The 27,015-nt window shown below is 43.9% G+C and overlaps 1 protein-coding gene across 6 annotated transcripts in view; it reads left to right on the top strand.

Moving 5' to 3' along the window:
* UNC5D (unc-5 netrin receptor D) overlaps positions 1–27,015 on the top strand; it is a 420,790-nt gene that overhangs the window by 296,032 nt on the left and 97,743 nt on the right. For 4 of the 6 annotated variants that reach the window (XM_053269389.1, XM_053269395.1, XM_053269392.1 and 1 more), the window contains 2 exons: positions 338–502; positions 15,884–15,916. In XM_053269389.1, coding sequence (XP_053125364.1) covers positions 338–502; positions 15,884–15,916 — 198 coding nt within the window. The remainder of the gene's footprint in view (positions 1–337; positions 503–15,883; positions 15,917–27,015) is intronic. The other 2 variants (XM_053269393.1, XM_053269390.1) reach the window with 1 other exon arrangement.

The raw sequence follows: 27,015 nt of genomic DNA, 5'->3' as shown, positions 1-27,015 counted from the left end.
ACAAAGGCAGCCCCACACAGAGTGCATTGCACAGCTCTTCCCACTGTACACTCATTATACAAGTGTTGATATATGAGTGTTGGACATAAAGTGTCAATAGGGCTAAAGTTTTTTGAGGGAACGGGAAATCCGAGGGTGGTGGAATGGAAGGAGCAAAGGCCACAGGCTAGGTGGGGAAAAAGAAAGAGAACCTGCCATGCCGTGAAACTCCAGGATCAATCAGAGCAGGGGATATGGGGCTAATGAGTATAATTTCTGTATTTCATCTGTGAGCTCAAAATGCCTCAGACCACACACCTTGCGGTTTGAAATAAACATTTCCTTTCCTCCTCTCTAGTGGATGGTGGCTGGGAGCTATGGAGTGAGTGGTCTGTTTGCAGCCCAGAATGTGAGCACATGAGGGTCCGTGAATGCACTGCTCCTCCGCCAAGGAATGGTGGGAAATTCTGTGAAGGTCCAAGCCAAGAATCGGAGAATTGCACGGAAGGTCTTTGCATTCAAGGTAAATCACTGGACAGCAAGCTCTGGAGTTGTTTTCTGGACATTTTCTCCATGAAACAGAAACTCATAGTCAAGTCTGTGATTTGTCTTAGAGAGTGTGAGAGTTCTACAAGGACTAGTTAGGGTTGTGTGTGTGCGCGCGCGCATGTGCGTATTCACAGCTTTGAAATACATTTCACTGTTGACTTTTGCTTAGAGCTCAAATCCCGATCCTTTGAAGTCAGTGAAAACAGTTATATTGGCTAGAAGGGTTTTTTTTTTTTAATTCCTCCCCTGGTGAATAATTTATCAAGTAGTACCTGGGGTGCTCTATCAGATACGTACTACTCAGAAACAGAAGGTGTCAAAGGAAGGACACACAGCCGGAAAGGAATTCTGTTCTTCTACTCTGTATATGTCCAGAGGAACAAACCATACAGAATTACTTCTTGACTCAGGAAGTCATTTTCTCTACAGACTGTGTCTGGGGGATTAGAACTGCCCCAAATTCTGCCTAATAGAAAATGTAGATTTTGTTTTAAAATGAGGTTCTGATTCTGTAGGATTGTGTCCCCACATTGTAGGGAATCCTACCAAAATCTGCATTTTCTTCTGTAAAACCTGCTTTGTGTTCATCCAGAAAATGTGATAGGTTTGGATTTTATTTTTTACTTAGAAAAGTACGTTTGCAAACGAGTTTATGCTTGCACTTAATTTGTGATTCTTTGAAAATATTAAAATAAACATATTAAAAGCAATCATGATACAGTGTGACTATGAGCGAAATATGCCTGAAAACATTTGGGGTTTGTAATTGATGCAAGCAATGTTGAATATAGCATAAATACAGCAACACGACTATGACTGTTTGAAATCCAAAATGATCTGGCACTAAGTTCCCAGCTCAGGCACAAGACAAACAAGTCAACTATCACTACAGCACAGTGATATCCATGAAGGACTTTGGTCCTTGCCTCACACCCTGCTAAGCTCCAACAAGAAGGGCTTTCCAAGCTCCTCCTCATCTGTGAGACAACCTCCTCCAGAGACCCCTGTGTGATCCCAGTGGCCTCTAAAAGAAGCCCATTCTTGGTTGTAGAAGGCATCAAGTACAAGATGACAGGTCAAGTTGCTTGGCTGAGAGATTTAACAAAGCGCCACCTTCTTAATGAACCCTGCTGCCTATTAAGCTCCTCGGGGGAGCCATGTTCCCTCTAAGGAGCTCAGTTAATTTTAGATCCTGCTCAGGTTGAATCAGGAAGGCCCCACTCTGAATGCATGTGCGCACACACTGCCTTGATCCTGCCGCCCAGAACAAAACTCCTTCCACACACAGATGAAAACAATTAGAAAGAACACTGTCTGGGAGGTCTGGTTGTGGTTAAGGATGGCTCATTTGGTGGCAACCCCAAACCGGGCCTTCTCTAAGGTTCTGGAACACACTCTCAAATGAAATCAGAACCTCCTCATCTCTGGCTGTTTTTAAGCCACTCTTGAAAATGCACCTGTTTTTTCAGGCTTTTCCATTATAAGGTTTTAGTGTTTTATTTGATGGTTATTGTAATTTATTTTCTATGATTTAAGGTTTCAGTTGCTCTGTTTTAATGTGTAAACTGCTCAGACATTTATACAGGGCAGTATATAAATGTGATAAATTATTCTGCCTTCCCCGTCCATGAATGGGACCTTTCCTAAGAGGCCTTTGCACCATCCCAGAAACCTTTGGATGAAGCTCCCATTCGCAGAAGGGGAGGTTGGGAAGGGGCAGCAATGAAAATATTTTCTCAGCTATGGGAGTTGTGCCACCATTGTCACCACTTTGAGCTCTGGGACCCTCAGGGACATATTCTGGGGAGGCACAGAGGGCCGCTCAAGGAACGGGACATTGACCAAAATTGCTCCTCCCCATTGCATGCTTGTGCAGCATTATTGAGCAGGTACAATATTAGTCTGGGTGTGTGTGTACAAGAGTTAAACATATATAAGCAGTAGCCAGATCTTAATAAATAAAGATGAGAGAGGTCATACAGAGAGGGAGAGGCTGTTGAGCTCCCCGGTACTCAAGTCACAGGACCACATAAAATACCTGCTTCTTCTCACCAACCTCAGAGGTTTCAGGGTTACACCACAAGAAAGGGTTGAGTTTCGAGCACACAATCCCTACTAGTGCTGTCTTCTACTTACTACAAGTCATTGGGCACTCACCAACACAGGCCCTCATCAGTTACTGGTCCCCCATCATTGGCCTGTTCACTCCTATATAGTTCCCGGCAGCTCTGGCAATTCTTGCAAGACTTCGACCAAAAACGAGATCTCATTCTGAAATCTCGCGAGACCTCATATCTTCTGTAAGAGTAGCAACTGCTCTCAGACTGGGCCATGCTGGAGGTTGACTGACTGCAGCTTCATTGCTACTGCCATCAAATCGGGCAGCTACACAGTGTGATCGGCATGACAGCTGGGCTCTTCCCCATACCAGCTTAAGTTTTTGTCACCTTTCCCACCCCATGCCTGTCTAGGTCAAGCTGGTTTTTCATTGAACTGGGCTGGCTAGAGGGCTCACTCTCGAACCGGACCAGGCCCGGTTTGGCTAGACTTCGAGCCGAACACCCTTGGGCTGGCTCTGGGTTCTAAATGTTTTATAATAATAATAATAATAATAATAATAATAATAAAAGCTTACTGGTAGGTCCAGCAGCCTCCGGGGAATGCTGCCTCAGCTGTAGTGTGTGTGTGTGTGTGTGTGTGTGTGTGTGTGTGTGTGTGTGTCCAGATGTTCCCTCTCCCCCCACGGGCCTCTCCCCAGTCTTCTGTGGGCTGTTTGGGGCTGTTTTCAAGCCAGTTTTGGGGGGAAATTCTCTCTGGTAAGAGATACTCTTCTATTACAGCAGAGTGCACAGAGACAAAACACAGTGGAGTCTGCCCAGGCATGCGTTTCTGCTAAGAGCCAAAAGAAACTTGGGGCCTGTTCATAGTTTCAAATCAATATCAGGAGTCTTTATTGGAGAACTCCATTCTAGATAGGAAAGTGGAGAGATAATATCTCTAATCTATCTGTCTACCTGGATGTAGACAGATGCTGTCTGCATCTCTGTGCACACATGGTGCAGAGAGAGGCAAGTGTGTGCTAGGGAGAAAAGAGAAAGAGAGGAAGGGAGGCAAGAAGGAAGTACATCCCTGAGTGTAGCAATCTACATATCAAAGGGATAGTGTGAGAGCAGTAGAGAGGAGGAATGAGCAATGACTTGACCCCTCTGACTCACTAGTCTGTTCCCCTCTGTCATTCAGGCATGAGACAGCGCAGAGTCCTTAACTTCCAACAGTTTTAGACCTCTCCATCATCGCAGCAGCCATTTCAAATGCTGCCACGCATGCATCCTGACCATTTGCCTAGCCAATGTTCTAGTTCAAGGGCACAAAACTGCACATGCCCAGTCTGGTTTGAGTCCAGTCCGGACTCGAACCGAACCAGGCAAACCGGTTTTGTACACATCCCTATGCCTGTCATGTCCTGACAGAGGCATTCCCTCAAGTATACTGGCCCCATACCATATAGGGTTTTCTATGCCAAAAGGAAAAATGGTTAGCTTGCTCAGAGATCCCATACACGTGGAGAATGCAACATTTCCTACCAGTAAGTTATGAGCCATTATTTCAGGGTCAGTTGATTAAATGGATGGGAGCTGGTTATTTAAAAACAAAACATAGAAGCACAATTTCCATGCATTCTCATTTGTTCTTTTGGTAGCAAAAACTGAGTAGTTAGTGAGATTCTTTGGTGTATGGGGCTTGTACTGTCTGTGTACTGAGGACTGCACTTTCAGATCCATCACGCTGTTTTCTTCTTGATCATCCTGCTGTGTCTGAAATGAACTCTTCACCATAGGCACTTGTTAGATAGACCCCTGCATTGCTGCGTAGATTTGTGCACTGTGTATACTGTTAGCTCAGATGTATAAGGAGTAAAAAAAAGTCTGCTCGCTGTTTGTAGAACATTGATTGTGTATAGCACATAGACCTTTATGAAATTACAACCATAAAACCAAGAAGGGGAGTTATGTTCATACAAAGTTACAACCATCACAACACAGAATTAGACTTATGAATGTCAGGCCCTCCCCCTCCCTCCCTTCCTCCCTCTCTCTCTCTACACACACACAATTTAAAATAAATAATTCCCCTTTTGTCGTTCACTGCTGTCTCACCCAAATATTTTTGGTACAGTTTTCTTGTTGCTATAACAAATAACACCACTCTATTTGTGATAATGCATTGTTGTTGTTTGTTGTTGTTGTTAGTGTTGTTGTTATTAGCAAGCAGGCTTCAAATGATTTCATCTGTTGGCTGTCCATCTCTTAAATGAAGAAAATATACCAATTTTTGCCTGGGGTTATTGTAAAGGGCACTGTAATCCATAATATGCAATGTCCTCCATCTTGTCTGCAGCATGTACAGTATATGCTGGCAGAGTAAAGTGGGCACCCTCCTATATCTCCCAGATATAATTGGGAGGGGGGAAAGATCTGTTAAGGCCATACTGGCAGCTGGAAATGTTAAATCATATAGATACTAGCTGACATCCAGATTAATGAATCATGCATGGACTGCAGGGGAGGGGTGATTTTAGTCAGTCTCCCCTTCCCTTTGTAACTGACCATGATTCCTTGAAAATATGTCCCTGAGAATTGCTCAGCCTTCAGGGACAGCTGAAGCCCGACTGGGTAGTGGCTGCTCATGCACAACACTGGGACTGAGCCATTACCCGGACCTTGACCTTGACCGGTTTGAACCAGTTTGAATAGAACCAGGCTCTGTTTGGTTCTAACTTGGACTGGCATTGCCAATTCAATGCCCTGTTTGGTTCGAGTCTGAATCTTCAAACTGAACGGGTTCAAATTCGAACCTGCTTGCACATCCCTACCCTTTACCCCAAGGATGGAGTCATGTGTATGCTAAGTCTGCATGCTGCCTAGGCACTCAGGTACCGATTCCCATGGGGATACCCCAAGGTACTGGGTTCATCTCACAATGCATTGTGGGATTTAAGGAGGCCAGGACCATGAGTCCTAGCCTCCAGAGTTCCACGCTGCTCCATGCAGCATGGATGATGTGGGTGCATACCTGTGTACCAAAGAGAAAGTCAACGGTCATCGGGGGAGGGGGGAGATCGGTGAAACCCTGCCTTCCTCACACCTGCCTGCACACCCGGTTGCAATAATACCTTTAAGGAGGTGCAAATGTTTGTCCCTGTCATGCATGCTGCAAGCTAGAGCACTTAGTGAGTCAATTTATTTGTGAGGATGTATCCCAGATTGTTTTTGATGTGCCCCTCCTAATCCCTGTGCTAGTTCTTATGTACGTACACTGCAGATATACAAGGAGCAATGGAGGACCACCGGTACAAGCAAATGCTAACGAGAAAAATATTTTGCAACTAAGACTCAAAATCCGCTGGCCGAAGTGGCATGCTTACACTTCCATGCTTTAAGTCAACTCTAGAAGTGATTGAAACTATGTTTTGTAAGTGACCCTCATTTCTCCTAATGGTATGTCTGCTAGGATGCAAGCACTAGTGCCTGATGTAGCCAGTAGCTTTAGAGCAAAGCTTGTGTTTCAATCCCATCAGAAAGACCAGAAGGTGCTTAAGACATGGGCAGCTTCAAATGTTGCCTTTTGCTTAAGCTTGTCGAAAGCAATGCTTGACTTTTGCCCAGTTGTGCCAACAGACACAAGCTCATAAAGCAGATTTTCTTCTGAAAGGCTTAGCCGCTGTTCCTATGTGCAAAGATTCAAGCTGAAGAGACACTGCTAGGAATGGAAAGATCCCAGACATATGGAGCTCTAGAGGCCCTGTTGCTACTTTGCCATCTTGTCAGGAGTCAAAGAAATCATGTTTCCTCTCGCCCCTTTTTTCATCTTTGCCTAGATACACTAACATGATAGCACATCAGAGAGTCTGCGCCATGTGGCCTGTGTATTCCCTCTTATATTTTCTTTGCTTCTTATTAAATTTAATGGCGGTGAAATATGCTGGATAGAAAATCCTAGAGACTGCAGTATGTGATTCTGTCTCCCCCGAGGATGCATGCAGCACAGGCCTACTGCTGTAATTTTGCCAACACCTCTGTGTTTGAGTCGTCTTTGCTGAGAGAGAGAAAAATCTAAGTTGGAAATGGACATTTGTATCTCAACTCAATTTAGTCCATTGTTTACTGGGGAAGAGATTAGAAAAGGTCAGCAGCCAAGGCTAGTTTACTATTATTTGTTGCTTTTGTGCCAGAGGAGCTCAGCATTGTAAACTCCCCCTTTTAACCTCTTAACAACCCTTTGAAGTTCAGGATGAGAAACAGCAAGTGGACCACCATCACCAGGGGTGAAACTATATGATATTTTTACAGGGCCATCCCTTTCATGAGGCAAGGTAAGACAGTTGCCTCAGGCGGCATATTATTGAGTCACCGGCTGGGTGGCAAAATATCCTAGCCCGCCAGCATCAGAGCAGGTTTTGGGGAGCGATCAGACCCTTGTAAAATTTATAAGGAGCATCTCTCCTCACATTCCTTACAAAGCTTGTAAGAAGCATGCTGGAGAGAAGATGAGGCTGCTGGCAACCTTCCCCACTCCATCCACCCTGTGCCAAGGTTTGTTTTGAAACAGGATTGGCCCCCACCAGAGACAAGGCAGCATTTGGTAGCTCACCTCAGACACTGCAATACCTTGGGTAGTTTAAGAACGTAAGAACAGCCCTGCTGGATCAGGCCCAAAACCCATATAGACCAGCATCTTGTTCCCCACAGTAGGGATGTGCATGAACTGTTTGTGCACTCCCTTGTGGGGCGGGAAGGGGTACCTTTAAGATTCAGGTAAGACACTATTCCTCTGTCAGTGTTCATTTTAGAAATAGCAAGTGCATGCCGACACCACGCAGGGCTGCAGGAAGCAGTCCTGCAGCCCTACACAGCTATTGCACCGGTGGAGGGGGAGAGCGATAGGGCGGGGAGAAGCAGGTAAGGAGCTCCTTACCTGCATCTTAAAGGTACCCCTCCCCACCTGGTGATCTGGCTTGAAAAGGGAAGTGCTGAACAGGCTCGTGCTCATCCCTATCCCACAGTGCCCCACCAGATGCCTCTGAGAAGCCCACAGGCAAGAGATAGGCCTATCCTTCATGAATTTGTCTAATCCCCTTTTAAAGCAATCCAAGCTAGTGATGTGCAAACAGGTCGACGTTGAACGTGCGACAGTTCAAGATCGAACCGAACCACCCCCTGTTCAGTCTGACAGGGGAGGGGGTACACAGGGGTTCCCCCTCCCCCTGCCGGCCTCCTTGCCACCCAAACTGGGCTCTTTGGCCGGCTCTTTGGCCCATTCAGGCCTTCCTCCTCTGGTGTGGTGGCCATGTTGGAGGCCACTGCAGAGGCCGATTGTGCAGGCATGGTGGCCTCCAAAATGGATGGCATAGTGCCCGTCTTGCCATCCCATCCCTTTCTCTCCTGACTTCCAGGAGTGGGGAACAAGGGACAGACTGGGAACAGAGTGTGCCCGTCTGTGACTTTCCCATTTGACAGGCTGACAAACTTGGGATAGGACATGGCGGCATCCCTTTTCCCGGGCAACTGCTTTGTTGGTTCCAGGATATGGGGGGCAGGACAAGTGCTCAGAGAGGTGGCCAGTGTGAAGTGATGCAGGCATGGAGCAGACGCAATCCCAGGTGGGTCTGTGCCGTCCTCTCTATGGGGGTTCCCAAAACTGCATGAAACCACAGTTATGTGGTTATGTCCACATTCGCAAGTAACGCTGTTGCCAAAAAAACTCAGATTGTGGCTGTGAAACTCACTACAAACCGAAGGTTCAAAGTGGAATTTGGCAAGACAAACCTCAGGTTGCTTTTTCCGCGAAACCACATTTGCACGCATGTGAACGTTCACAGATTTAAACCTCTGCCCTATTTGACTGCGGTTTCTTGTTACATGCGAATACGACCATTGAGTCAGCTTGGCTCTGCTACTGACTGATCTTCTCAGCCTTCTTTGCTTATGAAGGAGAGAGTCCTTACAGGCCATTCTAAGAAAGGTGAATATGCCTGCAGATGGGGAAGGGAAAGCAAACCAAGAATGAAGCTGAGATCAGCACAGGTTCTTTATGTTTCTGAATGAGATACTGTCCTTGTTTAGATAAGCTGGGAGTGTGCATTTTCTCCGGAACCCGAATCTCCATTGATGTTAGTTCAATCAGACTGAAATACTAGGTGTGTCTTTTTTATTTTTTATCCATATGAGTGATATTTTTATTCCTCTATGGGTCATTCTATATGTTATATATTTATGTCTAATTCTTTAGAGAATCCTTATTTTTGCTTTCTCAGCTACTAGGTATCAATGCAATTATCTTGTCTGAACTCTCTCTCTCCCTTGCTCCCTCTCTCTCATTGTGTCCCCTCTTGTTCCAATATGTGCCTTTCTTGTTCTGTTTCTTTCCCCCACAGGGAATTGTGACGGCAACGCAGTGCAGTTCTCCAGAAAAGTAATCTCTGAGGCTATTTTTTCAAAGGCAGAACTTGTTAACTTTGTCCCTTTCATAGGGCCAGAATAGATATGAACCATTCCTTTTTTGTTTTTAACAAGCATGGATTCTCTCCTCCTGCTCTCACATAAACACACAGCTAGCCCAATCTCAGTCTTGGATGACCATGGCTTCCAGTTAACCATCTAGTCAAAGTCTGCTCAGATTTTCACTTAACTAGACTTATTTAGCAACAGGAGAAAAGAGAGGGGCTATTCTGTAATTCTTAGAATGGGTTACATAAGATCATAAGACCAGCCCTGCTGAATCAGGCAAAAGGCCTATCTAGTCCAGCATCCTGTTTCACACAGTGGCCCACCAGATGCCTCTGAGAAGCCCACAGGCAAGAGGTGAGGGCATGCCCTCTCTCCTGCGGTCGCTCCCCTGCAACTGGTATTCAGAGGCATCTTGCCTCTGAGGCTGGAGGTGACCTATAGCCACCAGACTAGTAGCCATTGATAGCCTGTCCTTCATGAATTTATCTAAACCCCTCTTATAGCCATCCAGGCTGTTGGCTGTCACCACATCTTGTGCCAGAGAATTCCATAGGTTGGTTATACCTATGGTTATTCTAACTAGATTATCCTGTAGTTTCTTATAAGAGCTTCAAACAACTATTTCTGATGTCACACAGGCACCCCTTAAGGAGCAACTCCACTCTTTCTTTCTTTCTTTCTTTCTTTCTTTCTTTCTTTCTTTCTTTCTTTCTTTCTTTCTTTCTTTCTTTCTTTCTTTCCTCTTTGGTGGGAGGAAATGTGTTCTGCGGGACAGAATAACTTTTGAGGGGGAACTTGTCACATTCTTAGGGGGCCATCCACACCACTGATGCCATAGTAAATTCATGACATGGCAATCAAAATAGCCACCACTAGGTGTCTCTAGTGGTGAAGTAAACATTACAGTGCCCCCCCCCCCCGACGCGCGCACACACACAAATCTGGGGGAAATGGACAAGTCATAATGCTCACTTCCACATGTTACTGTATTATGTTTCTGCAAGTATAGACACCCGTGCGTGGTCTATATGCGACCTGTGTGTTTTGCCCCACCAAGCAAAAAGTGATCGAAAGGGAAATGTACCATGGTCCTGACTGGATTTCCCCTTTCTACTGGCTGCTGTTTTAAAATGCACGAGAGCCAATCCCAGATGTGTTTAATACATTTCTGTATTGCGCTCTCAACTGCATTCCAGGGGCTGTTTACAAAGACCTTATGGAAGCACATGGCACTACAGTCCTCTCCCACAGCTCTCCACAGTGAGAGGAGAGCTGGTTTTGTGGTAGCAAGCATGACTTGTCCCCTTATCTAAGCAGGAGCCACCCTGGTTGCATTTGAATGGGAGACGATGTGTGAACAACATAAGATATTCTCCTTTGGGGATGGCTCCTTGCTGGGAAGAGCAGAAGGTTCCAAGTTTCCCTCCCTGGCAGCATCTCCCAGATAGGGCTGAGAGAGATTCCTGCCTGCAACCTTGGAGAAGCTGCTGCCAGTCTGTGAAGACAATACTCAGCTAGATAGTGCAGTGGTTTGACTCAGTATATGGCAGCTTCCTGTGTACAGCCATGTTCAGGTGGGCCCTAAATTGGCGAGTTGCAGAGGCAAACTGCATACAGTGTTAAGCAGGCCGTTGCCTATTGTATGCCTGATTTTTGTTTTGTATACAACAGCGGCCATAAGCAGTGGATTATCGGAAAGGAGGGGTGGCCGCAACCATAGTCCCTACTCACCTGCCACTAAGCCTATTTTTCCGGCAACTCCCTCGCTCATCGGATTAGAAAAGGAAAGAGACAGAGTGGAAGAGAGGAGAGTGGCCAGCTAGAGCAAAGGTCCCCAACCTTTTTAATCTTGAGGCACACTTACATAAATAAATAACGCACACAGATCTTCTTTTTTGTTAATGGTGGCAGAGTTGCTCCATGTTTCTTCATTGGAGTTGGCTCCCAAAGTGGGGTGTTTAAATTACAAGGGAGTCGGCTTACAGAGTATTCAGAGCTAGTAGACAGTCCGCTGAGGTGGAGACTGGTCCAAAAGGAGATAAGTGCAGCCTTACTTGGGCAGGCAAGAGAGCTCTCTGTTGGTGCAGACCAGGGAAGAGGTGGTGCTGTAACACACCTGGAACTCCTCTTGCCTTGCAGATATCCACCAGTGTATCCTAACTTGGGCCCATTGAGACAAATGCTGGCAATCAGGATGGGTTCACACCAAGAGCACACGTGCCCAGACATAGCTGGAAATGCTGTTACGGTGTTCCTTTCTTGTCTGTGTGTGTGTAGGGGGGTGTATCTGGAGTGTGTGTAGAGGCGGGGTACCCTCTACACACACTCCACAAACCTTGAGGAGCTCATTTACAGGGCAATTCAGATGAACACCCTGCTCACGGGATTAAGGGATCCCTCAACAGTGGGGAAGTCTAGAGAGCAAGAAGTTGCCGGTTCGAATCTCCGCTGCTGTTTCCCAGACTATGGGAAACACCTATATCGGGCAGCAGCAATATAGGAAAGATGCTGAAAGGCATCATCTCATACTGCGCGGGAGGAGGCAATGGCAAGACCAACTCTCCTCCCTCCTTCTGATGAGGGAGCAGTTCCACATCATGTGAGGCAGATTAGGAGGAGGCAATGGCCTCCTGTATTCTACCAAAGACAACCACAGGGCTCTGTGGTCACCAGGAGTCGACACTGACTTGACAGCACAACTTTACTTTACAACAGTAGGGCTGTGCACAGAACTGATTCCATGCACTCCCAGGACAGCGGGGGATAACTTTAAGAGGCAGGGAAGGTGCTGCCTACCTGCCAGCCCCCACCCCACTGCTCTTGCCCCACCGGAACTCTTTCCAAAAGCAGGCACGCCAAACTGCAGCATTCTTCCCTGCACCCCATTCTGTATAGCCACACAAATGGCTCTTAAAGTTACCCCCCACATTTGAACCAGTTTGGATGGTGGTCAAAGGAACTAGTTTGGCGCTCCAGAAAAGGAGCGCCAGACCAGTTCCATGCACATCCCTACTCAACAAAGCATTGGGACATCCTCCAGTGGCATCTGGGTGGGAGTGCTCTAGGCACGATCATATGTTGCAGCCAGAATCCATCTATCGGCAAGCCAATAGACAATAATGGCAATCCATTTTTGCCATTCAAGGTACAGAATTGCTGTATGTGGACTTTTTTGGACTATGGGGATGGCCTAATCTGCCTCACATGATGTGGAACTGCTCCCTCGGAAGGAGGGAGGAGAGTTGGTCTTGCGGTAGCAAGCATGAAGTGTCCCCTTTGCTAAGAAGGGTCCGCTTAGGGAGACATGTGTGAGCACTGTGAGATATTCCCCTCAAGGGATGGGGCCACTCTGGGAAGAGCACCTGCATGCAGATGTTTGCAAGTTCCCTCTCTGGCATCTCCAATATAGGACTGAGGGAGACTCCTGCCTGCAACCTTGGAGAAGCTGCTGCCAGTCTGTGTAGACAGTTCTGAGCTAGATGGTCCAGTGGTCTGACTCGTATAAGACAGCTTCCTACATTCCGATGACATGTCCCTTTTGTGTGTTTGTGTGTGAGAGAGGGTCAAACTGTAACAAGATTTGGCCCTATGTGGTTTTTTAAACTTTGGTAAAGAGCAGCTTTAGGGCCCACAACACAACATGTTCCATATCCAGATTGTTTGGGTTCTTGCTTGTTGTAAACAGCAAATACACAGGGCCAAGCAACATAAGGTCCCACCTGATTTGGCTCTGAGGAGCACAGAAAGATTGTGTTAGAATTGAGCAGGCTCCTACCTTTTAATTTGCGAGCTTGTTCATGGTCCAGTTGCAAAGGATGTGTTAAAAATTGTGAATAAACTTCTGTAATTTGCCATCCCTTAACCATTCTGAATTAGTACAGAGAAAGAGAGGGAGACGCACTCCTTCTAAATCACTTCTTGCCACAATTGTATACAGTCTTGAATTTAAATTAAATGGTGAGTTAAGTCTCTTTAAATTATGGAAGAAATGCAATTTACATAAATATGAAGATCTACTTGGCAAATGAGTTCTAGACTTATGAAGATATTTAATAGTTCATGAACAAATTCATCACCCTCGGACTGGATATTTACAAATTAGAGAATACATTTGAAAATTACAAGAATGATGCCTCCCCCCCCACCTCAGAAATCCTACTGCATTTGGAAGGATCTTCACATCTTGTATATAAAAAATCGTAACTTTTCAACAAATGAGTGTTTTACGTAACAAATGAAAGAAATTGTTCCGTGTTCCAAAGGCATTAATGTCTTCAAAAACACATATCATAATTATTTTTTATTAGAATTCCTTTGTGAAGAGCAACAAGTTAAGAGACACATGATTAATTGGGGCAAGGAATTGGGGAAATCTGTAAATTTTGATGTTTTTGGATTATTTTGGGAAATGGCTACAATGTTTCATTATATGCTAACCTAAGAGGAAACTGTTCCAAATTCATGACAAGTTGATAGATCTACACACAAACTTATTCATATGGAGTAACAGGCACGGCTGTGTACCTCAGGCCATCTCAGTGCTTCGTAGGGGGAGGCTTTTTAATTTAAGATTTTGGGGATGGGATTCCTGCCTTCTGTTCAGGCCAATTCATTTAGGGCTTTGGCTTCCTCACCATCCATCCCCACGCCCTCAAACTTTGAATTTCTTACTGGCCTGGGCAGAAGACAGGATAAAGAGAATGAGGTGAATGCTTCTGTGAAGTGTAGTGTTTTCTGGTGGGGGGGGGCACAAGTCCCACTGCTGCACATCAGACACCTTCCTCTGTTGCTGTTCATGGAAACAGCAGCATTTGTGTGAAGAGGGGAGTGTTGTGATCAGCAGCGTTTTTCACACAGAGCTTTTAGCTTGCATCTCCTCCAGAATGGATGGTGTGCATTCACAGATCAGCCAGATTTACCCCAAAGTCCCTGCGTGCTATTGGGGAGCACTAAACATATGATTCAGGTTTCTCATTGTGTGTTTGAGTGTAGCCCGATTTATAGGCAGGGTAAAAAAAATCCACTTTTTGTGTTGGTTTTTTGGGCAACTTTGAACTCGTAGTAAAGCCCTGCAGTCAGCTCTGAGTAAAGCCTGCAGTGTGAAAAACACCTTCGGGAGGAATGTGCAGTGAGCGCCAGGAAAAGGTGTGGCAGCTGCTGAAATGCACTTTTATGGTGCTGCTGACATCAGTTTTAAGTGATAGGATGCTGTGGTCTTTTTGCCTTTTGCATGATGGTGCTTGGTTTCATCAGGATTTTTAAATGGCATGTATCAGTTGTTTGAGAAGCAATTTGTAATGGGGAGACAGAAGATAAAAATTAAAGAAATGGGCTTGTCCAACCTCCACCATGAGAAAATAATTCAAAATCCATTAATTTTGTTCAGTGATCAGCTACAAAGGCTGGATAGAGACTAATGCCATGGTAGCACTTAAGGGAGAAGTTCGTAGGCTTGGGAAATAATAGTCTCCAGTGCATTTAATAGAACGGGTAGGAGAATTTTCTGAAGTATTCTCTTAAATTCTAATTAATATTCTTTCCATGTAGTCCTGTCTGTGATGGATGATTTGTAGGGCTGGATGGATTCTGTTATACTTTGAACTGGCAAGTACCCTGGAATCTGGGCACTTCCTTCTAAAGAAGAACAATCTCCAGAAAAGGTGCTCATAAGCATGGAGAGATGGTTATTATTTAGCAGGAAATGCCAGTTGAAAAGAATGAACAGCTTGCTCTATGTGTTAAGCTCAGGTACAGAAACCAGTTTTCAGGGGTGGGTGCCAGATCAAATTATAGTTTTTCTATAGTACTCTCTTGTATTTTTATATATATTTGTGAGTGCATAGAAGGATGGGACCCACAGCCAGAAAAAGATGGGGTCCATGTCACGAATCTTATTTACTGAGATTGTCTGAGCTTAACCCTAAGACTTGTTCACACAATCATTTTAATCTAGGTTAAATGTGGGTGGCCAACATGGAGATGGTTGTGTGAACCCATGCCAAAGTGGTTTCTGGGTCCAGATTCCCACCTTGGCATGGGTTCACACAATCGTGCTTATGTTGGGAACCCACATTAAATATAGATGCAAACAATTGTGTGAACAAGCCTCTAAGTTGTGTGACTTTTCAAACAGATTCTCTGTAGGCTGGTTCTCAACACCCAAGGCTGGCTAGAAAGAGTGTCCAGCCAGGCTTCGAGTCCCATGTGTGCTCCCGAGAAACAGTAATGTGTCGGCAAACATCAAGGTAGGAGGAAGGGGAAGTGATTGTGTGCTAGCTGCGATCTGAGTAGAAAGACAGTGGCCAACCCACATCATGTACCCAGCACTGTATTGAGGGTGGAGGAAAAGCATGTCCTACCCTGTCCTACCCAGATTGTGGCTAGCACACGATCACTTCCCCCTCCTCCTACATCAATATTTGCCAACACATGACCAGTTCTTGGGGGTGCATACAGGTCTTGGAACCTGGCTGGACACTCCCACTACTCAGCTTCTGGTCATGGGAACAAGCCATCTCTATTAGAATTCATTGTGTGTTCATTTTGGCCTGCACTTGAGCCAAAATTTTAAAAACCAATCAATATCCACCCCCACCGATCCAAAGGTATCATTTGCCGTATGGAATAAACTGGAGAAGATATTTGCATCAAGAGGGGAAAGGGTTATTTGTAAAAAGATATTGTCATCAGCCAAAGAGGAAATGTTTCATTTCTAAAACTGTGAACAGAAAGTGATCTAGGAAATAGATACTTTCCAGCTACAGTTATTAAGTGCAACTTTTTTCTCTCATTCTTTCTTTCTCTCTCTCTCTCTTTCTCTGTTTCTCTCTCCCTCTTCCTCTTTTTAGATAAAAAGCCTCTTCATGAAATAAAACCCCAAAGTAAGTTTATTTTTCTTTTGTGAATATATACTCTTTTTAATCAACACAACTTTTAAAAGATATGTAGACCCAAGGGTGTAGGTTAAATATAAGGCAGTGGCAAGAAAACACTGAGGTATACTAATGCTTGTAAGTTTTAAATAAGTCTGGCTTTATTAGGTTATTCACAGATTCCTCTCTTGTGAAAATGTGTGGAGGAGAACATAATTCCACCCCCTCCCACTCCAATCCACTGGAATCGGGATTTATATAATATTGACATGTTGATGGATTCTATGCATTCCATACCTTTTGTGGGAGAAAATGATCTGAAAATATACTTCGAAACATATCATTGCATCAGCTTTTTGGGTAGGATATACATGGAAACAACTGAGAATATTATTTAAATCAGGATTTCTTTTGGTGATGAAAAATAATCTGTGAGATTTTTGTGGAAGCCTGGAGCAGAAATCAACAGAAACCGTGAGACATTTGGACAGAATGGTAAGAGAGGACCAGTTCAGATGAGTATCAGCCACTACATAGGATAACAGTGCAGAGTGGTGAGAATACATCTGATGCAACGTCACTAAAGGACATGCTGATGTGATTTCAGCATGTTCTTTAATCATGTTCTCTAATTCATTAAGCCCTGTTTAAATAGGGTTTTGTAGCATATGTGGAGAGGTGATTTGACTTAACACGATCAAAGAACATGTTGAGATTGCATCAGCAAGTAATTTAATGATTTGGGGCCAGGTGTGTTCTCACCACAGCCGCAGTGTTATCCCATGTAGTGGCCAATGTTCATCTAAACCAGTCCAGAGAGAATTATTCATCCCTACATAGGTGATCTTTGGTGGCTGACCAGAGCAGCATCTTGTGATAAATGACTGCACTTTTGCTGCCACAGTGGATGGAAAGGGATTCTTGTTATCTGTACTGATTTGATTTGGGGCTGAAACAGATGTAATGTGGGAGATCTATGATGTGATCTTCAGCTCCCTCTTTTTTTAATTTATAGGGAAATTCAGAGACTCTAATTTTGATTGGAGGAATGTTTAACACTTTCCCATACGAATTTCCTGATCTAAATGTCCCCTCAAAAGCTGCTGGTAGCCCAGTGGGAAAAAATATAGGTATCTTATCATACGTGATTCAGACATAATGGCAGCTGGGGAGTGTGGGAAAATTGTGTGGGGAAATATGGGCAGATTCAGACAACCCTCTGCAAGTTAGGTGACAAGATCCAGAGGTTTCCAGCAAGCGTGCACTCTCAGAACAAGCTGGTACTTTTGCTCATTTCCATATTGTCCAAACCTAGCAATGTTGGGTTGCCAATGTCAGGTAACCTCCACAACCCAACAGCCTTTGCTCAACTTCACATGCAGGTTGTAGATGTCAGGTGGCAGAAAGGAACCTGACATTGGCAGGTTTAGACAACATGGAAATTGTTGGAGGGGGAGGTTTAGTTCACTCAGTTATAGCCGAACAAGCATGTGTGAGAAGAGCAAGCCCATTAAAGAGTATCTTGAGACAATCATTTAGGGTTCAAAAGCAATTAAGGATTATTGGGGAATTTATATACTTGGATAGAAAAGCCCGTGTCCCTCTGCTTTCTGTCCTCATAGTGCAGAGCAGAGAGGGAGAGAAAGAGGCCACATGGAGGCCTCATGTGGACAAGAGGGAGAATGAAGAAGAAGAAGAAGACCCTTCCTCACTATTTCTACTCCTAATGCCCCTTGTGGTCTCTTGGGTAGAATGGAGAATGCAGCAGAGCAGGGAGCAAGAAGGAAGAATTTAGAGAGCCCTGAGAGCAGTGTTCCCTCTAACAGGGCTTCCCAGATTTTGTTGACTACAACTCCCAGAATCGCCAGCTGTAATGGCTTTTACTTGGGGATTATGGGAGTTGTAGTCAACAACTTCTGTGACTCCCTGTTTGGGGGAACACTGCCTAAGAGTATCAGTTGACCAATCAGAGAAAGCCAGAGCAGATGGAGAGACGACAAGAGGGAGAATGAAGAGGAAGACCTTTCCTCACTATTTCTAGTCCTAATGCCCCTAGTGGTCTCTAGGGTAGAAGGTGGAAACAAATGATGCAGCTGAGGAATGAGCAGAACTACTGGCTCGCACGAGGAGTGTGTACTCACCAGGAATCACCAGTGCCCGCCACCTTATTTGCATTGGGTCAACTGAACCTGCCCATAGTTCATCTTCCACCAGTCAAGGTCAGAACTACATATCACTGCTTTGAGGCTTCTGGAGTGTGCATGATGCTGTTGCTTAGTAACAGCATGGAGCCAAGTAAAATGATCTTTAGGGGAACAGAATAGGGAGCTGAGATCCAGTAGGGAATAAACTGATGGCCTGTGGAACTGGGGGATGGGGAAGGGGCCCGGATTAGAGTCTGACAAGCTAACGTTGCTAGCTGAGATAGCTAGGAAGGAACTTCCAGATTCAGAATTGGGGTGGGGTGCAGGGCTTGGTTGTACACAAGGCTCCCAGGCTATATTGGGTTTACCAAGGTCTTTCTCTGGGAGGCAGGGGAACATCCTTTAGAATGACTGCTCTGTGGGTAGATTGCCAGACTGTGGCAGCACAGGACTGCAAAAGACAAGGGGGGGGGGAGTATGTTGTTGACCTGGTCTGTGTCCTACTGTAAAGGTAATGCCTAAGGCAAGGCTTTGATTTCATAATAAAGACGTGGCCATTGTACATCACTTGTAAAATCCCAAGGAGACAATTTATCCTTGTGATAACCATTTTTTGGCATGAGTGCTTGCAAGGAGCTGATGTCAAGGAACAGTAAATTGGGCAGGGTTCCTTGTTTCCATCACACTGGGGATCTGACAGAATGGATGCCAAAAACCTTTCTCCACCTTGTGGCCAGTTATTATGATTGGTTGGACCAGACAGCTGGAGGGAAATTACAAGCAAAGGGGGGACAAAATCTGTGGTTGTAAAAGTGGGAGATGAGGGATCAGTGAAAGCAACTGGAAACCACACTCTCCAGCACTTAATATGGACGGTTACACTGCCCGTCCACTGCCTAGACATGTATATATCCTGAGAAAACTTAGCAGACATGGGATAAGGGGACAAGTACATGTGTGGATTGCTAACTGGCTGAAGGACAGGAAACAGAGGGTAGGTATAAATGGAGAGTTTTCACAACAGAGGGAAGTAAGAAGTGGGGTCCCCAGGGATCTGTACTGGAACCACAGCTTTTTAATTTATTCATAAATGATCTAGAAGTAGGAGTAAGCAGCGAGGTGGACAAATCTGCAAATGCTACCAAACTATTTAGGGTAGTGAAATCCAAAACGGATTGTGAGGAGCTCCAAAAGGATCTCTCCAAACTGGGTGAGTGGGCAACAAAATGGCAAATGCACTTGAATGTTGGCAAGGGTAAAGTGATACACATTGGGATGAAAAACCACAACTTCAAGTATACGCTGATGGGATCTGAGCTGTCAGTGACTGACCAGGAGAGGGATCTTGGGATCGTGGTGGACAGCTCATTGAAAATGTCAACTCATTGTGCAGCAGCTGTGAAAAAGGCCAGTTCCATGCTAGGGATCATTAGGAAGGAGACTGAAAATAAAACTGCTAACATTTTAAAGCCATTATATAAAGCTATGGTGCGGCCACACTTGGAGGCCAAAGGACATTGTAGAACTTGAAGGACATTGTAGAACTGGAAACGGTGCAGAAGAGGGCAACCAAGATGATCAGGGGCCTAGAGCACCTTTCTTATGAGGCAGGCTACAACAACTAGGGCTGTTTAGTTTAGAAAAAAGATGACTGCAGAGAGACATGATAGAGGTCTATAAAACCATGCATGGTGTGGAGAAAGTGGATAGAGAGAGATTCTTCTCCCTCTCTCATAACACTAGAACCAGGGGTCATCCCTTGAAATTGATTGCCAGGAAATTTAGGATCAACAAACCAAGGTACTTTTTCATACAATGCATAATCAACTTGTGGAATTCTCTGCCACAAGATGTTGTGACAGCCAACAACCTGGATGGCTTTAAGAGGGGTTTGGATTCTTTCATGGAGGAGAGGTCTATCATCAGCTACTAGTTGGAGGGCTAAAGGCCACCTCGAGGCTCAAAGGCAGGATGCCTCTGAGTATCAGTTACAGGGGAGTAACAGCAGGAGAGAGGGTATGCCCTCAACTCCTGCTGTAGGCTTCCAGAGGCATCTGGTGGGCCACTGTGTGAAACGGGATGCTGTACTAGATGGGCCTTGGGCCTGATCCAGCAGGGCTGTTCTTATATTCTTATATATCCAGTAATAGAGTCGTCTACTTTTAACGTGGTGACTCTTACCTAGGACCTCCTACAATATGCCGTGAATTTGGTGTGTGTCCAAATGTCAGCACATAGGCTATAAATGGATGCTGTCTATAATCTGAGTAGTACCATCTTGAAACAACGTGGATCAGCAAAAACAAACACTGTAGTGTTGGTATTGTATTTGTATTGCTTTGTATTGGACTGTAAATGCAACAGTTATTAGCAGGGGCTGCACATGGACACTCAGACTTCATTAGTGAATCTAATCACTCTTCTTCTTTTAGGAAAGTAGGCTAAAAGGGGAATTTTGCAATGCTTCATTATTACTTTGGATGTTTTTTGCCCTTAGATTGTTCTTTTCACTGGAAATTTTCATTTGTTAGAATATAGTACATATGGTATCCTAGCAGCACTGTAGATTCTCTGACTGTAGGTGCTGTATTTTTGTTTACCATCTGTTTCATCTCCTGCATCTTGACTGGATCCTTAAAGATGACCAGCCAAACTGCTGAGGTAGATTGTAGTGTCTTTACTTCCTTGAGGAATTAAGCTATTTCTTTTAAACTGTGAGATTAGAGATGTGTTCTATAGATACAGCTTGTTGCTTGCTATTGAATGAAACAGGAGTTGTTTCAAACCACACCATTTTGCATCACTGATGCAAAATCAAAGTCAATTATTAAGATAATTGAGGAAACAACCAATCGTGGTAAGTAGCCATATATATAGTTCTCTTTCCTTTGGAGTGGTGTTTCTCGCGTATTAGGACTGCTTCTTTGCAGTTAGGCAAGGGAATGGCTTACTAGAGAATGGATTTCCTTAGCTAGCTGATACAAAAGTGTAGTGAGGGGGGAAAGAGAGGGAATGAACTTGAGAGAATAGGAGATAACTGAGTGTGGTTGTCACTATCAGCTTGAAGATTAATGATAAGCAAAGAAATGTGTGCCCAGCACAGCTTGTGGAAAACACTTAGTTGATTAAATGATCTCATTTACAATAATGATTCCTAATGTATTAAAACCAAATGTTTCATTTTGTGCTTCTACACTTCTTAAATTATCTTCAGGTGTTTTATGAAACTTAATCATGGTTAATGGAAACTCCATTACCATAAAATATGCTTTCAATAAATGTTATGTAACCGTATCTGACAGAGCAATGAAACACAAGCTTGGTTCAAGCATAACAGCAAACTAGGAGTGATCCTAATGGGTCCCCTCATTTCCACAGGTCTGTTTGCAAGTGGCAAAAATGGGGAGGCATTTAGGGTGGGGTGACATTTACATCATTAGGGGGGTTGCTTAGTGTCACCGCACATGGCTCTCCTTTCTTACTTACTTCCAACCTACCTACCTACCCTTTGTAAAGAAGCAGATGAAACCGTGGACCACCTAATCAGCTGTTGTAAAAAGATCGCACAGACTGACTACAAACAAAGGCATGACAAGGTAGCAGGGATGATACACTGGAATATCTGCAAAAAATACATGCTACCTGTAGCCAAAAATTGGTGGGACCGTACAATTGAAAAAGTTGAAAAAGGAAATGAAAATAATTAAAATAATCGACATAGCAATAACAGGGGGTAGCAGAATAGAAGAAAAAGAAATAGAAAAAATCACCAAATACAAAGATCTACAAATTGAAATTGAAAGGCTGTGGCAGAAGAAGACCAAAATAATCCCAGTGGTAATTGGCGCCCTGGGTGCAGTTCCAAAAGACCTTGAAGAGCACCTCAGCACCATAGGGGCCAGAGAAATCACCATCAGCCAATTACAAAAAGCAGCTTTACTGGGAATAGCCTATATTCTGCGACGATATCTATAACAGCAGCAACAACTTTGATAATAAAATTCAGCCATCCCAGGTCCTTGGGAAGGACTCGATGTCTGGATAAAACAAACCAGTCAATAACACCTGTCTGACTGTGTAAACAAGAAATAATAAAATAATTAATAAAGTGATGATGATGATGATGATGATCATGTTGTAAGAAAATCACGCAGACTCGTTATAAGGAAAGTCACAATAAAGTTGCTGTGATGACCCACTGGAACTTTTGCAAGAATTACAAATTGCCTGGAGCAAGAATTGGTGGAATCATCTGATTGAGACGGTCACAGAAAATGAGGCGGCAAAAATCCTTTGGAATTTTATAATGCAAACTGATAGGCATTTAGCTCACAATATGTTGGATCTGACAGTTATCGAGAAGAATTGGGTTCGGATAACTGATATGGCAATTGCAGGGGTTAGATGAGTCAACAAAACACAACTGGAGAAAATAACTAAATACAAGGATCTTCAGATTGAAATTGAGCAGCTCTGGAAAAAGAGAACAATAGTGGTGCCAATAGTTGTTGGTGCCCTTGGTGCAGTATCAAAAGAACTTGAAGACCATCTTGACACCTTGGGCATGGATAAAATTACAACACATCAACTACAGAAGGCCACACTACTCGGGACAGCACGAATACCATGGCACTATCTTTAATTTTTCATTAGTTATCCTAGATCCTTGGAAAGGGCCTAATAATTAAAGTACCAAATCCAGTCAATCACATCTGGTAGACTGTATGTAAATAGCATAATAATATTTGAATCACCACTACAACAGACTATGATTTGGCATGATCTGCCCAAGCCTCAGATTTGTATGCTTCCTCCTGCTTCTACCTCCTCCCGCAATATGTGGTGATTGCCTCCTTTTCTCCTCTTCCTGATTCGAAACTCCTTTTCCTCATTCAAACCATAGTTTGTAATGTTGTCCTAATGGGCAAACATTGGTTTGTCCTTGTCCTACAGACTGGGTTTGGAAACCAGGATTTGATTTGGAAGGATTTCCAGTCTTCATTTTCTGGGTAAGCACAAGCAATAATTCACCAGTTCAGATGAAATAGCAAACAATTCTCCTAGAATGAGAAAAGAAGGGAAGTATTGATACAAAGGAGCTAAAAATGGAGTAAATAAGGGTTGCTTCACTGTCAAGTCCTGAAGTTAGGAACCAGAAGTTTCCAGCAAGTGTATGAACCTGCCCGAATGTGCTTCCCAAGATTCACCTGACATTCTCCCAAGATTATCCACCCATTTGTAACCTACATGTGAAGTTGGGGGCAGAAGATCTCAGGAGAATATTGGGTGAATCTCAGAAATCCAGTGCAGAAACCAGACTTTGGCAGGTTCAGACGTCATGGCTTCTGGGAATACACATTTCCTGGGAACCTCCTCTTCCCGGCTTCTGGACTTGTTAGTGATTGTATGAAGCCTTGGAGACTTGTTCTCATAGCATCAAACCATAGATCTGAACTTACTCACAGTGTTGTAGCTCCTTCAACTATTAAGCTAACCAAGCTTGATCTTCTCTAAGTCAGGGAAATTCTGGTTAGGAAATAACCATTGGTTGCATAGACTCTCTGTCTCTTTTTAATATTCAGTCCTATGTCACTTCTCCCCTCAAATTTTCACTCTTTCACAAGAGGGAGATTTTGCTTGCAACAAGATAACAGGGGTGTTTTCAAAGGAAGGTTCAGAAATGAAAGCTTCCCATAAGCAACATTCTCCCTTGGAACAGAATTAAGGGAAGAACTTTGTTTATGCCGACTTTTTCAGATGAGGATACTTTCTAGTGCGACTCTTAGACCCCATGAGAGAAAAGAGGGGAAAATAAGGAGCTTTCCACCCACCCAAAGAATCATACTTTTGTGAATTCCTGAGTTGCAATTTTAGGCCATCTTTTAATGTAAGCATCTTGTTAGATGAGGAAACCTGAGGGAAAACACAATAATGGGAAAATGTGAAGTTTTTGATTATACGTTTCAAACAGAATTGTCAAGATGAAACTCCAGATTCTAGTCCTGTTTTGTAAAGACTTGCCTTGTTAGAACATTTTTTGGTAAGTTTAAATTTCCTGTCTCTCAAAGGTTTATGTGTCTGAAATTGTTCCAGCCAGTAGGAGAGGGAGGGAAAAGTAAATGTTGCTACCAATTGGCTATTTTAACAACCAAATGAGGAATGAGTCTATTATGGCTCAGTATGAGATCCTCATTTCAACTTCAGGTTGTGAGTATTTTTGCCTTGTTAAAAGCCTCAAGCCATCTGAAAGGCAGACCTCTAAAGTTTGTAGAGCCAATTTAAAGGACTATTACCAGTTTCACTTGGATTATGGCAGGTGTGTGTGAAGGAGTCAGGAGTCACAACAAGCATCCAGAACCAGATACAGTTTGGTTGAGACACCAACCCTTATACATTGTAAGCATGAGCGCCAATCAAGAGGGGGAAAGCAGGGAGGAAATCCCACCTCGCTTCTGTCACTCACCCCCATGCCTGATGACCAAGCTTACAGTGCTATTTGTCTGAACAGGATGACACCATAAGCATGATGGCTGGTGATCTCATGAGCTGAAATCTTGTTCGAACCTTTGATCAAAACTTTGATTGATCAAAGTTACAGCTCACAGTATCACTGGCCATCATGCTTCCGGCATTTGCTTTTTAATATCATCACCTGAAAAACCATCCAGCTCCAGAAAGCAGATGGACTTATTAACACTTGTGAAATATTTTTCTTTCTTTCTGAGGGTGGGTGTTGGTAGTGCTGGACTGAAGTCTAAAAAGGACAGATAGAAGCCCATGCCACCTTTTAGTGCATTGGGTACTCATTGTGCATGCTGGAAAATCCAATACAGCTTGAAGATTGCAATAGTTTTTATCTACTTGCTGGTCTAGAAACAGATATCCTCTTGCAAATTGTACTAAAAATGCAGAGTGAAAACTGCCCTCTGGAACTCACTGTAATCATATGCTTACAAGTTTTGGATGCTGTATATAAAAAGTGAGAGGCTCAAAAACCTTGTCCGACAGTATGCTAGACTCTGGGAATTAGCATTAATAGACAAAGTAACACATCAGTCACAAGTCTCTTCTGGAATGTCTCATTGTGACACTTCCATTATACCCTGGTTCCTGCTGATCAATTATGCCAATAACCACCAGCTGTTTGTCATATTACAAATGGTCATTATACACTTTGGAAAGACGTCCTTACAATGTGGTAGCTCTGAATTGTGCATATATAATTTTATTTTCTGTCATGTTTATGAATTGTATTTATTTCACTACATATCAAATAGGCCATATTTTATTTAAAAATCACTGATCCTAGAAGATAACGATCTCAGAACTGCAGTGCACTCTCTGGCAACTGCTAGGCTTGACTACTGCAATGTGCTCTATGTGGGGGCTGCCTTTGTATGTAGTTTGGAAACTTCAGGTGGTCCAAAATGCAGTGGCTAGATGGGTCTCCGGGGTTTCTTGGAGAGACCATATTATGCCTGTTTAAAAGCAATTTCATTGGCTACCAGTAGGTTTCCGAGCAAAATACAAAGTGCTGGAAATCACCCTTAAAGCCGTAACTGGCTTAGGCACGAGTTACCTGGGAGAGTGCCTTCTTCTGTATGATCACCACCACACATTAAGGTCACTGAGAGAGGTCCATCTCTGAATGTTGCCAGCCCATCTGGTGGTGACATGGGAGCAGGCCTTCTCTGTAATCGCTCGTGGGCTGTGGAATGCACTCCCAATAGATATCCACGGCTTAACCTCTTTACCAGCATTTAAAAGAGCCCTTAAGAGACATTTTTTTAGTCTGGCTTTTAGTGATCTTTGAATGTTTTAAATTGTTTTGAATTCTTGTTTTAACAGTTTGTTATATTTTGTTTTTATGGTGTTTATTTCTGTGGGCTGCCTAGAGCCTTTGGAGTCAGGTGGTTTATAAATTAAATAAGTGCATAAAAAGTGGGTCAGTTTGACCACACAAATGGTCACAACTACCTGAAAGTTATTTCCATAATCAAAGCAGCCATTAGGACAGAAGATGCTGCTGAGGTCACTGTGGCTATATCCATGGACATGCTGGTTGTTATGTTCTCTCTGCAAACGGTATCCCTGGGATGGTCACCATGCTATTGGGCCTTCTTTTCATCTCATGAACCAGCTCCGATGTCTGAAATACTGAAGCTGACAAAGCTTTCAGAGGTTTCATCAAACTTCTTAGTTGGTCGAAACAAATATACAAGACAGTGGCCGCCTTTGGACATCACACAAAACTGGGGGCAACCATGCCAGAGATCCAGGTTTGTGGTCGGCCAAATGCAGGAACCCATGGTTCCATCCAAAAAGTGACCTGAGGTTTTTGACTCCAAACGTGAATTGGAACCTTTGGTTCCATTTAAGTTTTGCTGCCTAAAGCTCAGGTCAGAAAGCGGCCGAAGGCTGCCGCCTTGTAAAACAGGAGTTGAGGGTAGGAAGCTCCTCCCTCTCTCCTTCTCTAGTTGGCTGCCACAGCTTTCCTTCATGTGAAGGAGGAAGCCCACACAGCCAGTTCCTCCCCCATTGCTGTTTCCCAGACTGCAGATTGGCATCATCTAGAAGCACGGTGGGGGGAATGTGGGCAAACGGTGGGTCTGTTGAACTCGCAGTTTACCATTATGTGTGAAGGCAGCTAAAACTGGGTTTTTGAAGAAATAATTGATCCTCAAACAAAGCAGTTTATTTTAAATTAGATGTTTCACGCATGCTGATGGCATCGCACATCTAGGGCTGGGTTCAGACAACACACAAAGCCATCATATATTTCTTCTAAGTGGTTAGTATGTCTGAACCCATGCCAGTCAACAAACAGTGGTTTATTTGGGGCAGTAAAACCGTGATCTGAACCCAAGGTTTGAATTAAGAGTTTTTCATCCTAGCCATGATGGTTTAATCTTGGCTTGTTTCAGTAGCTCTGCCCTCTTAGTGCTCTAACATAGAAAGAGATAA

The sequence above is a fragment of the Hemicordylus capensis genome, chromosome 8 (assembly GCF_027244095.1).
Source record: "Hemicordylus capensis ecotype Gifberg chromosome 8, rHemCap1.1.pri, whole genome shotgun sequence".
Lineage (NCBI taxonomy): Eukaryota > Metazoa > Chordata > Lepidosauria > Squamata > Cordylidae > Hemicordylus > Hemicordylus capensis.
The sequence above is the reverse complement of the archived record's forward strand: the minus strand, read 5'-3'. Positions and strand labels throughout refer to the sequence as shown.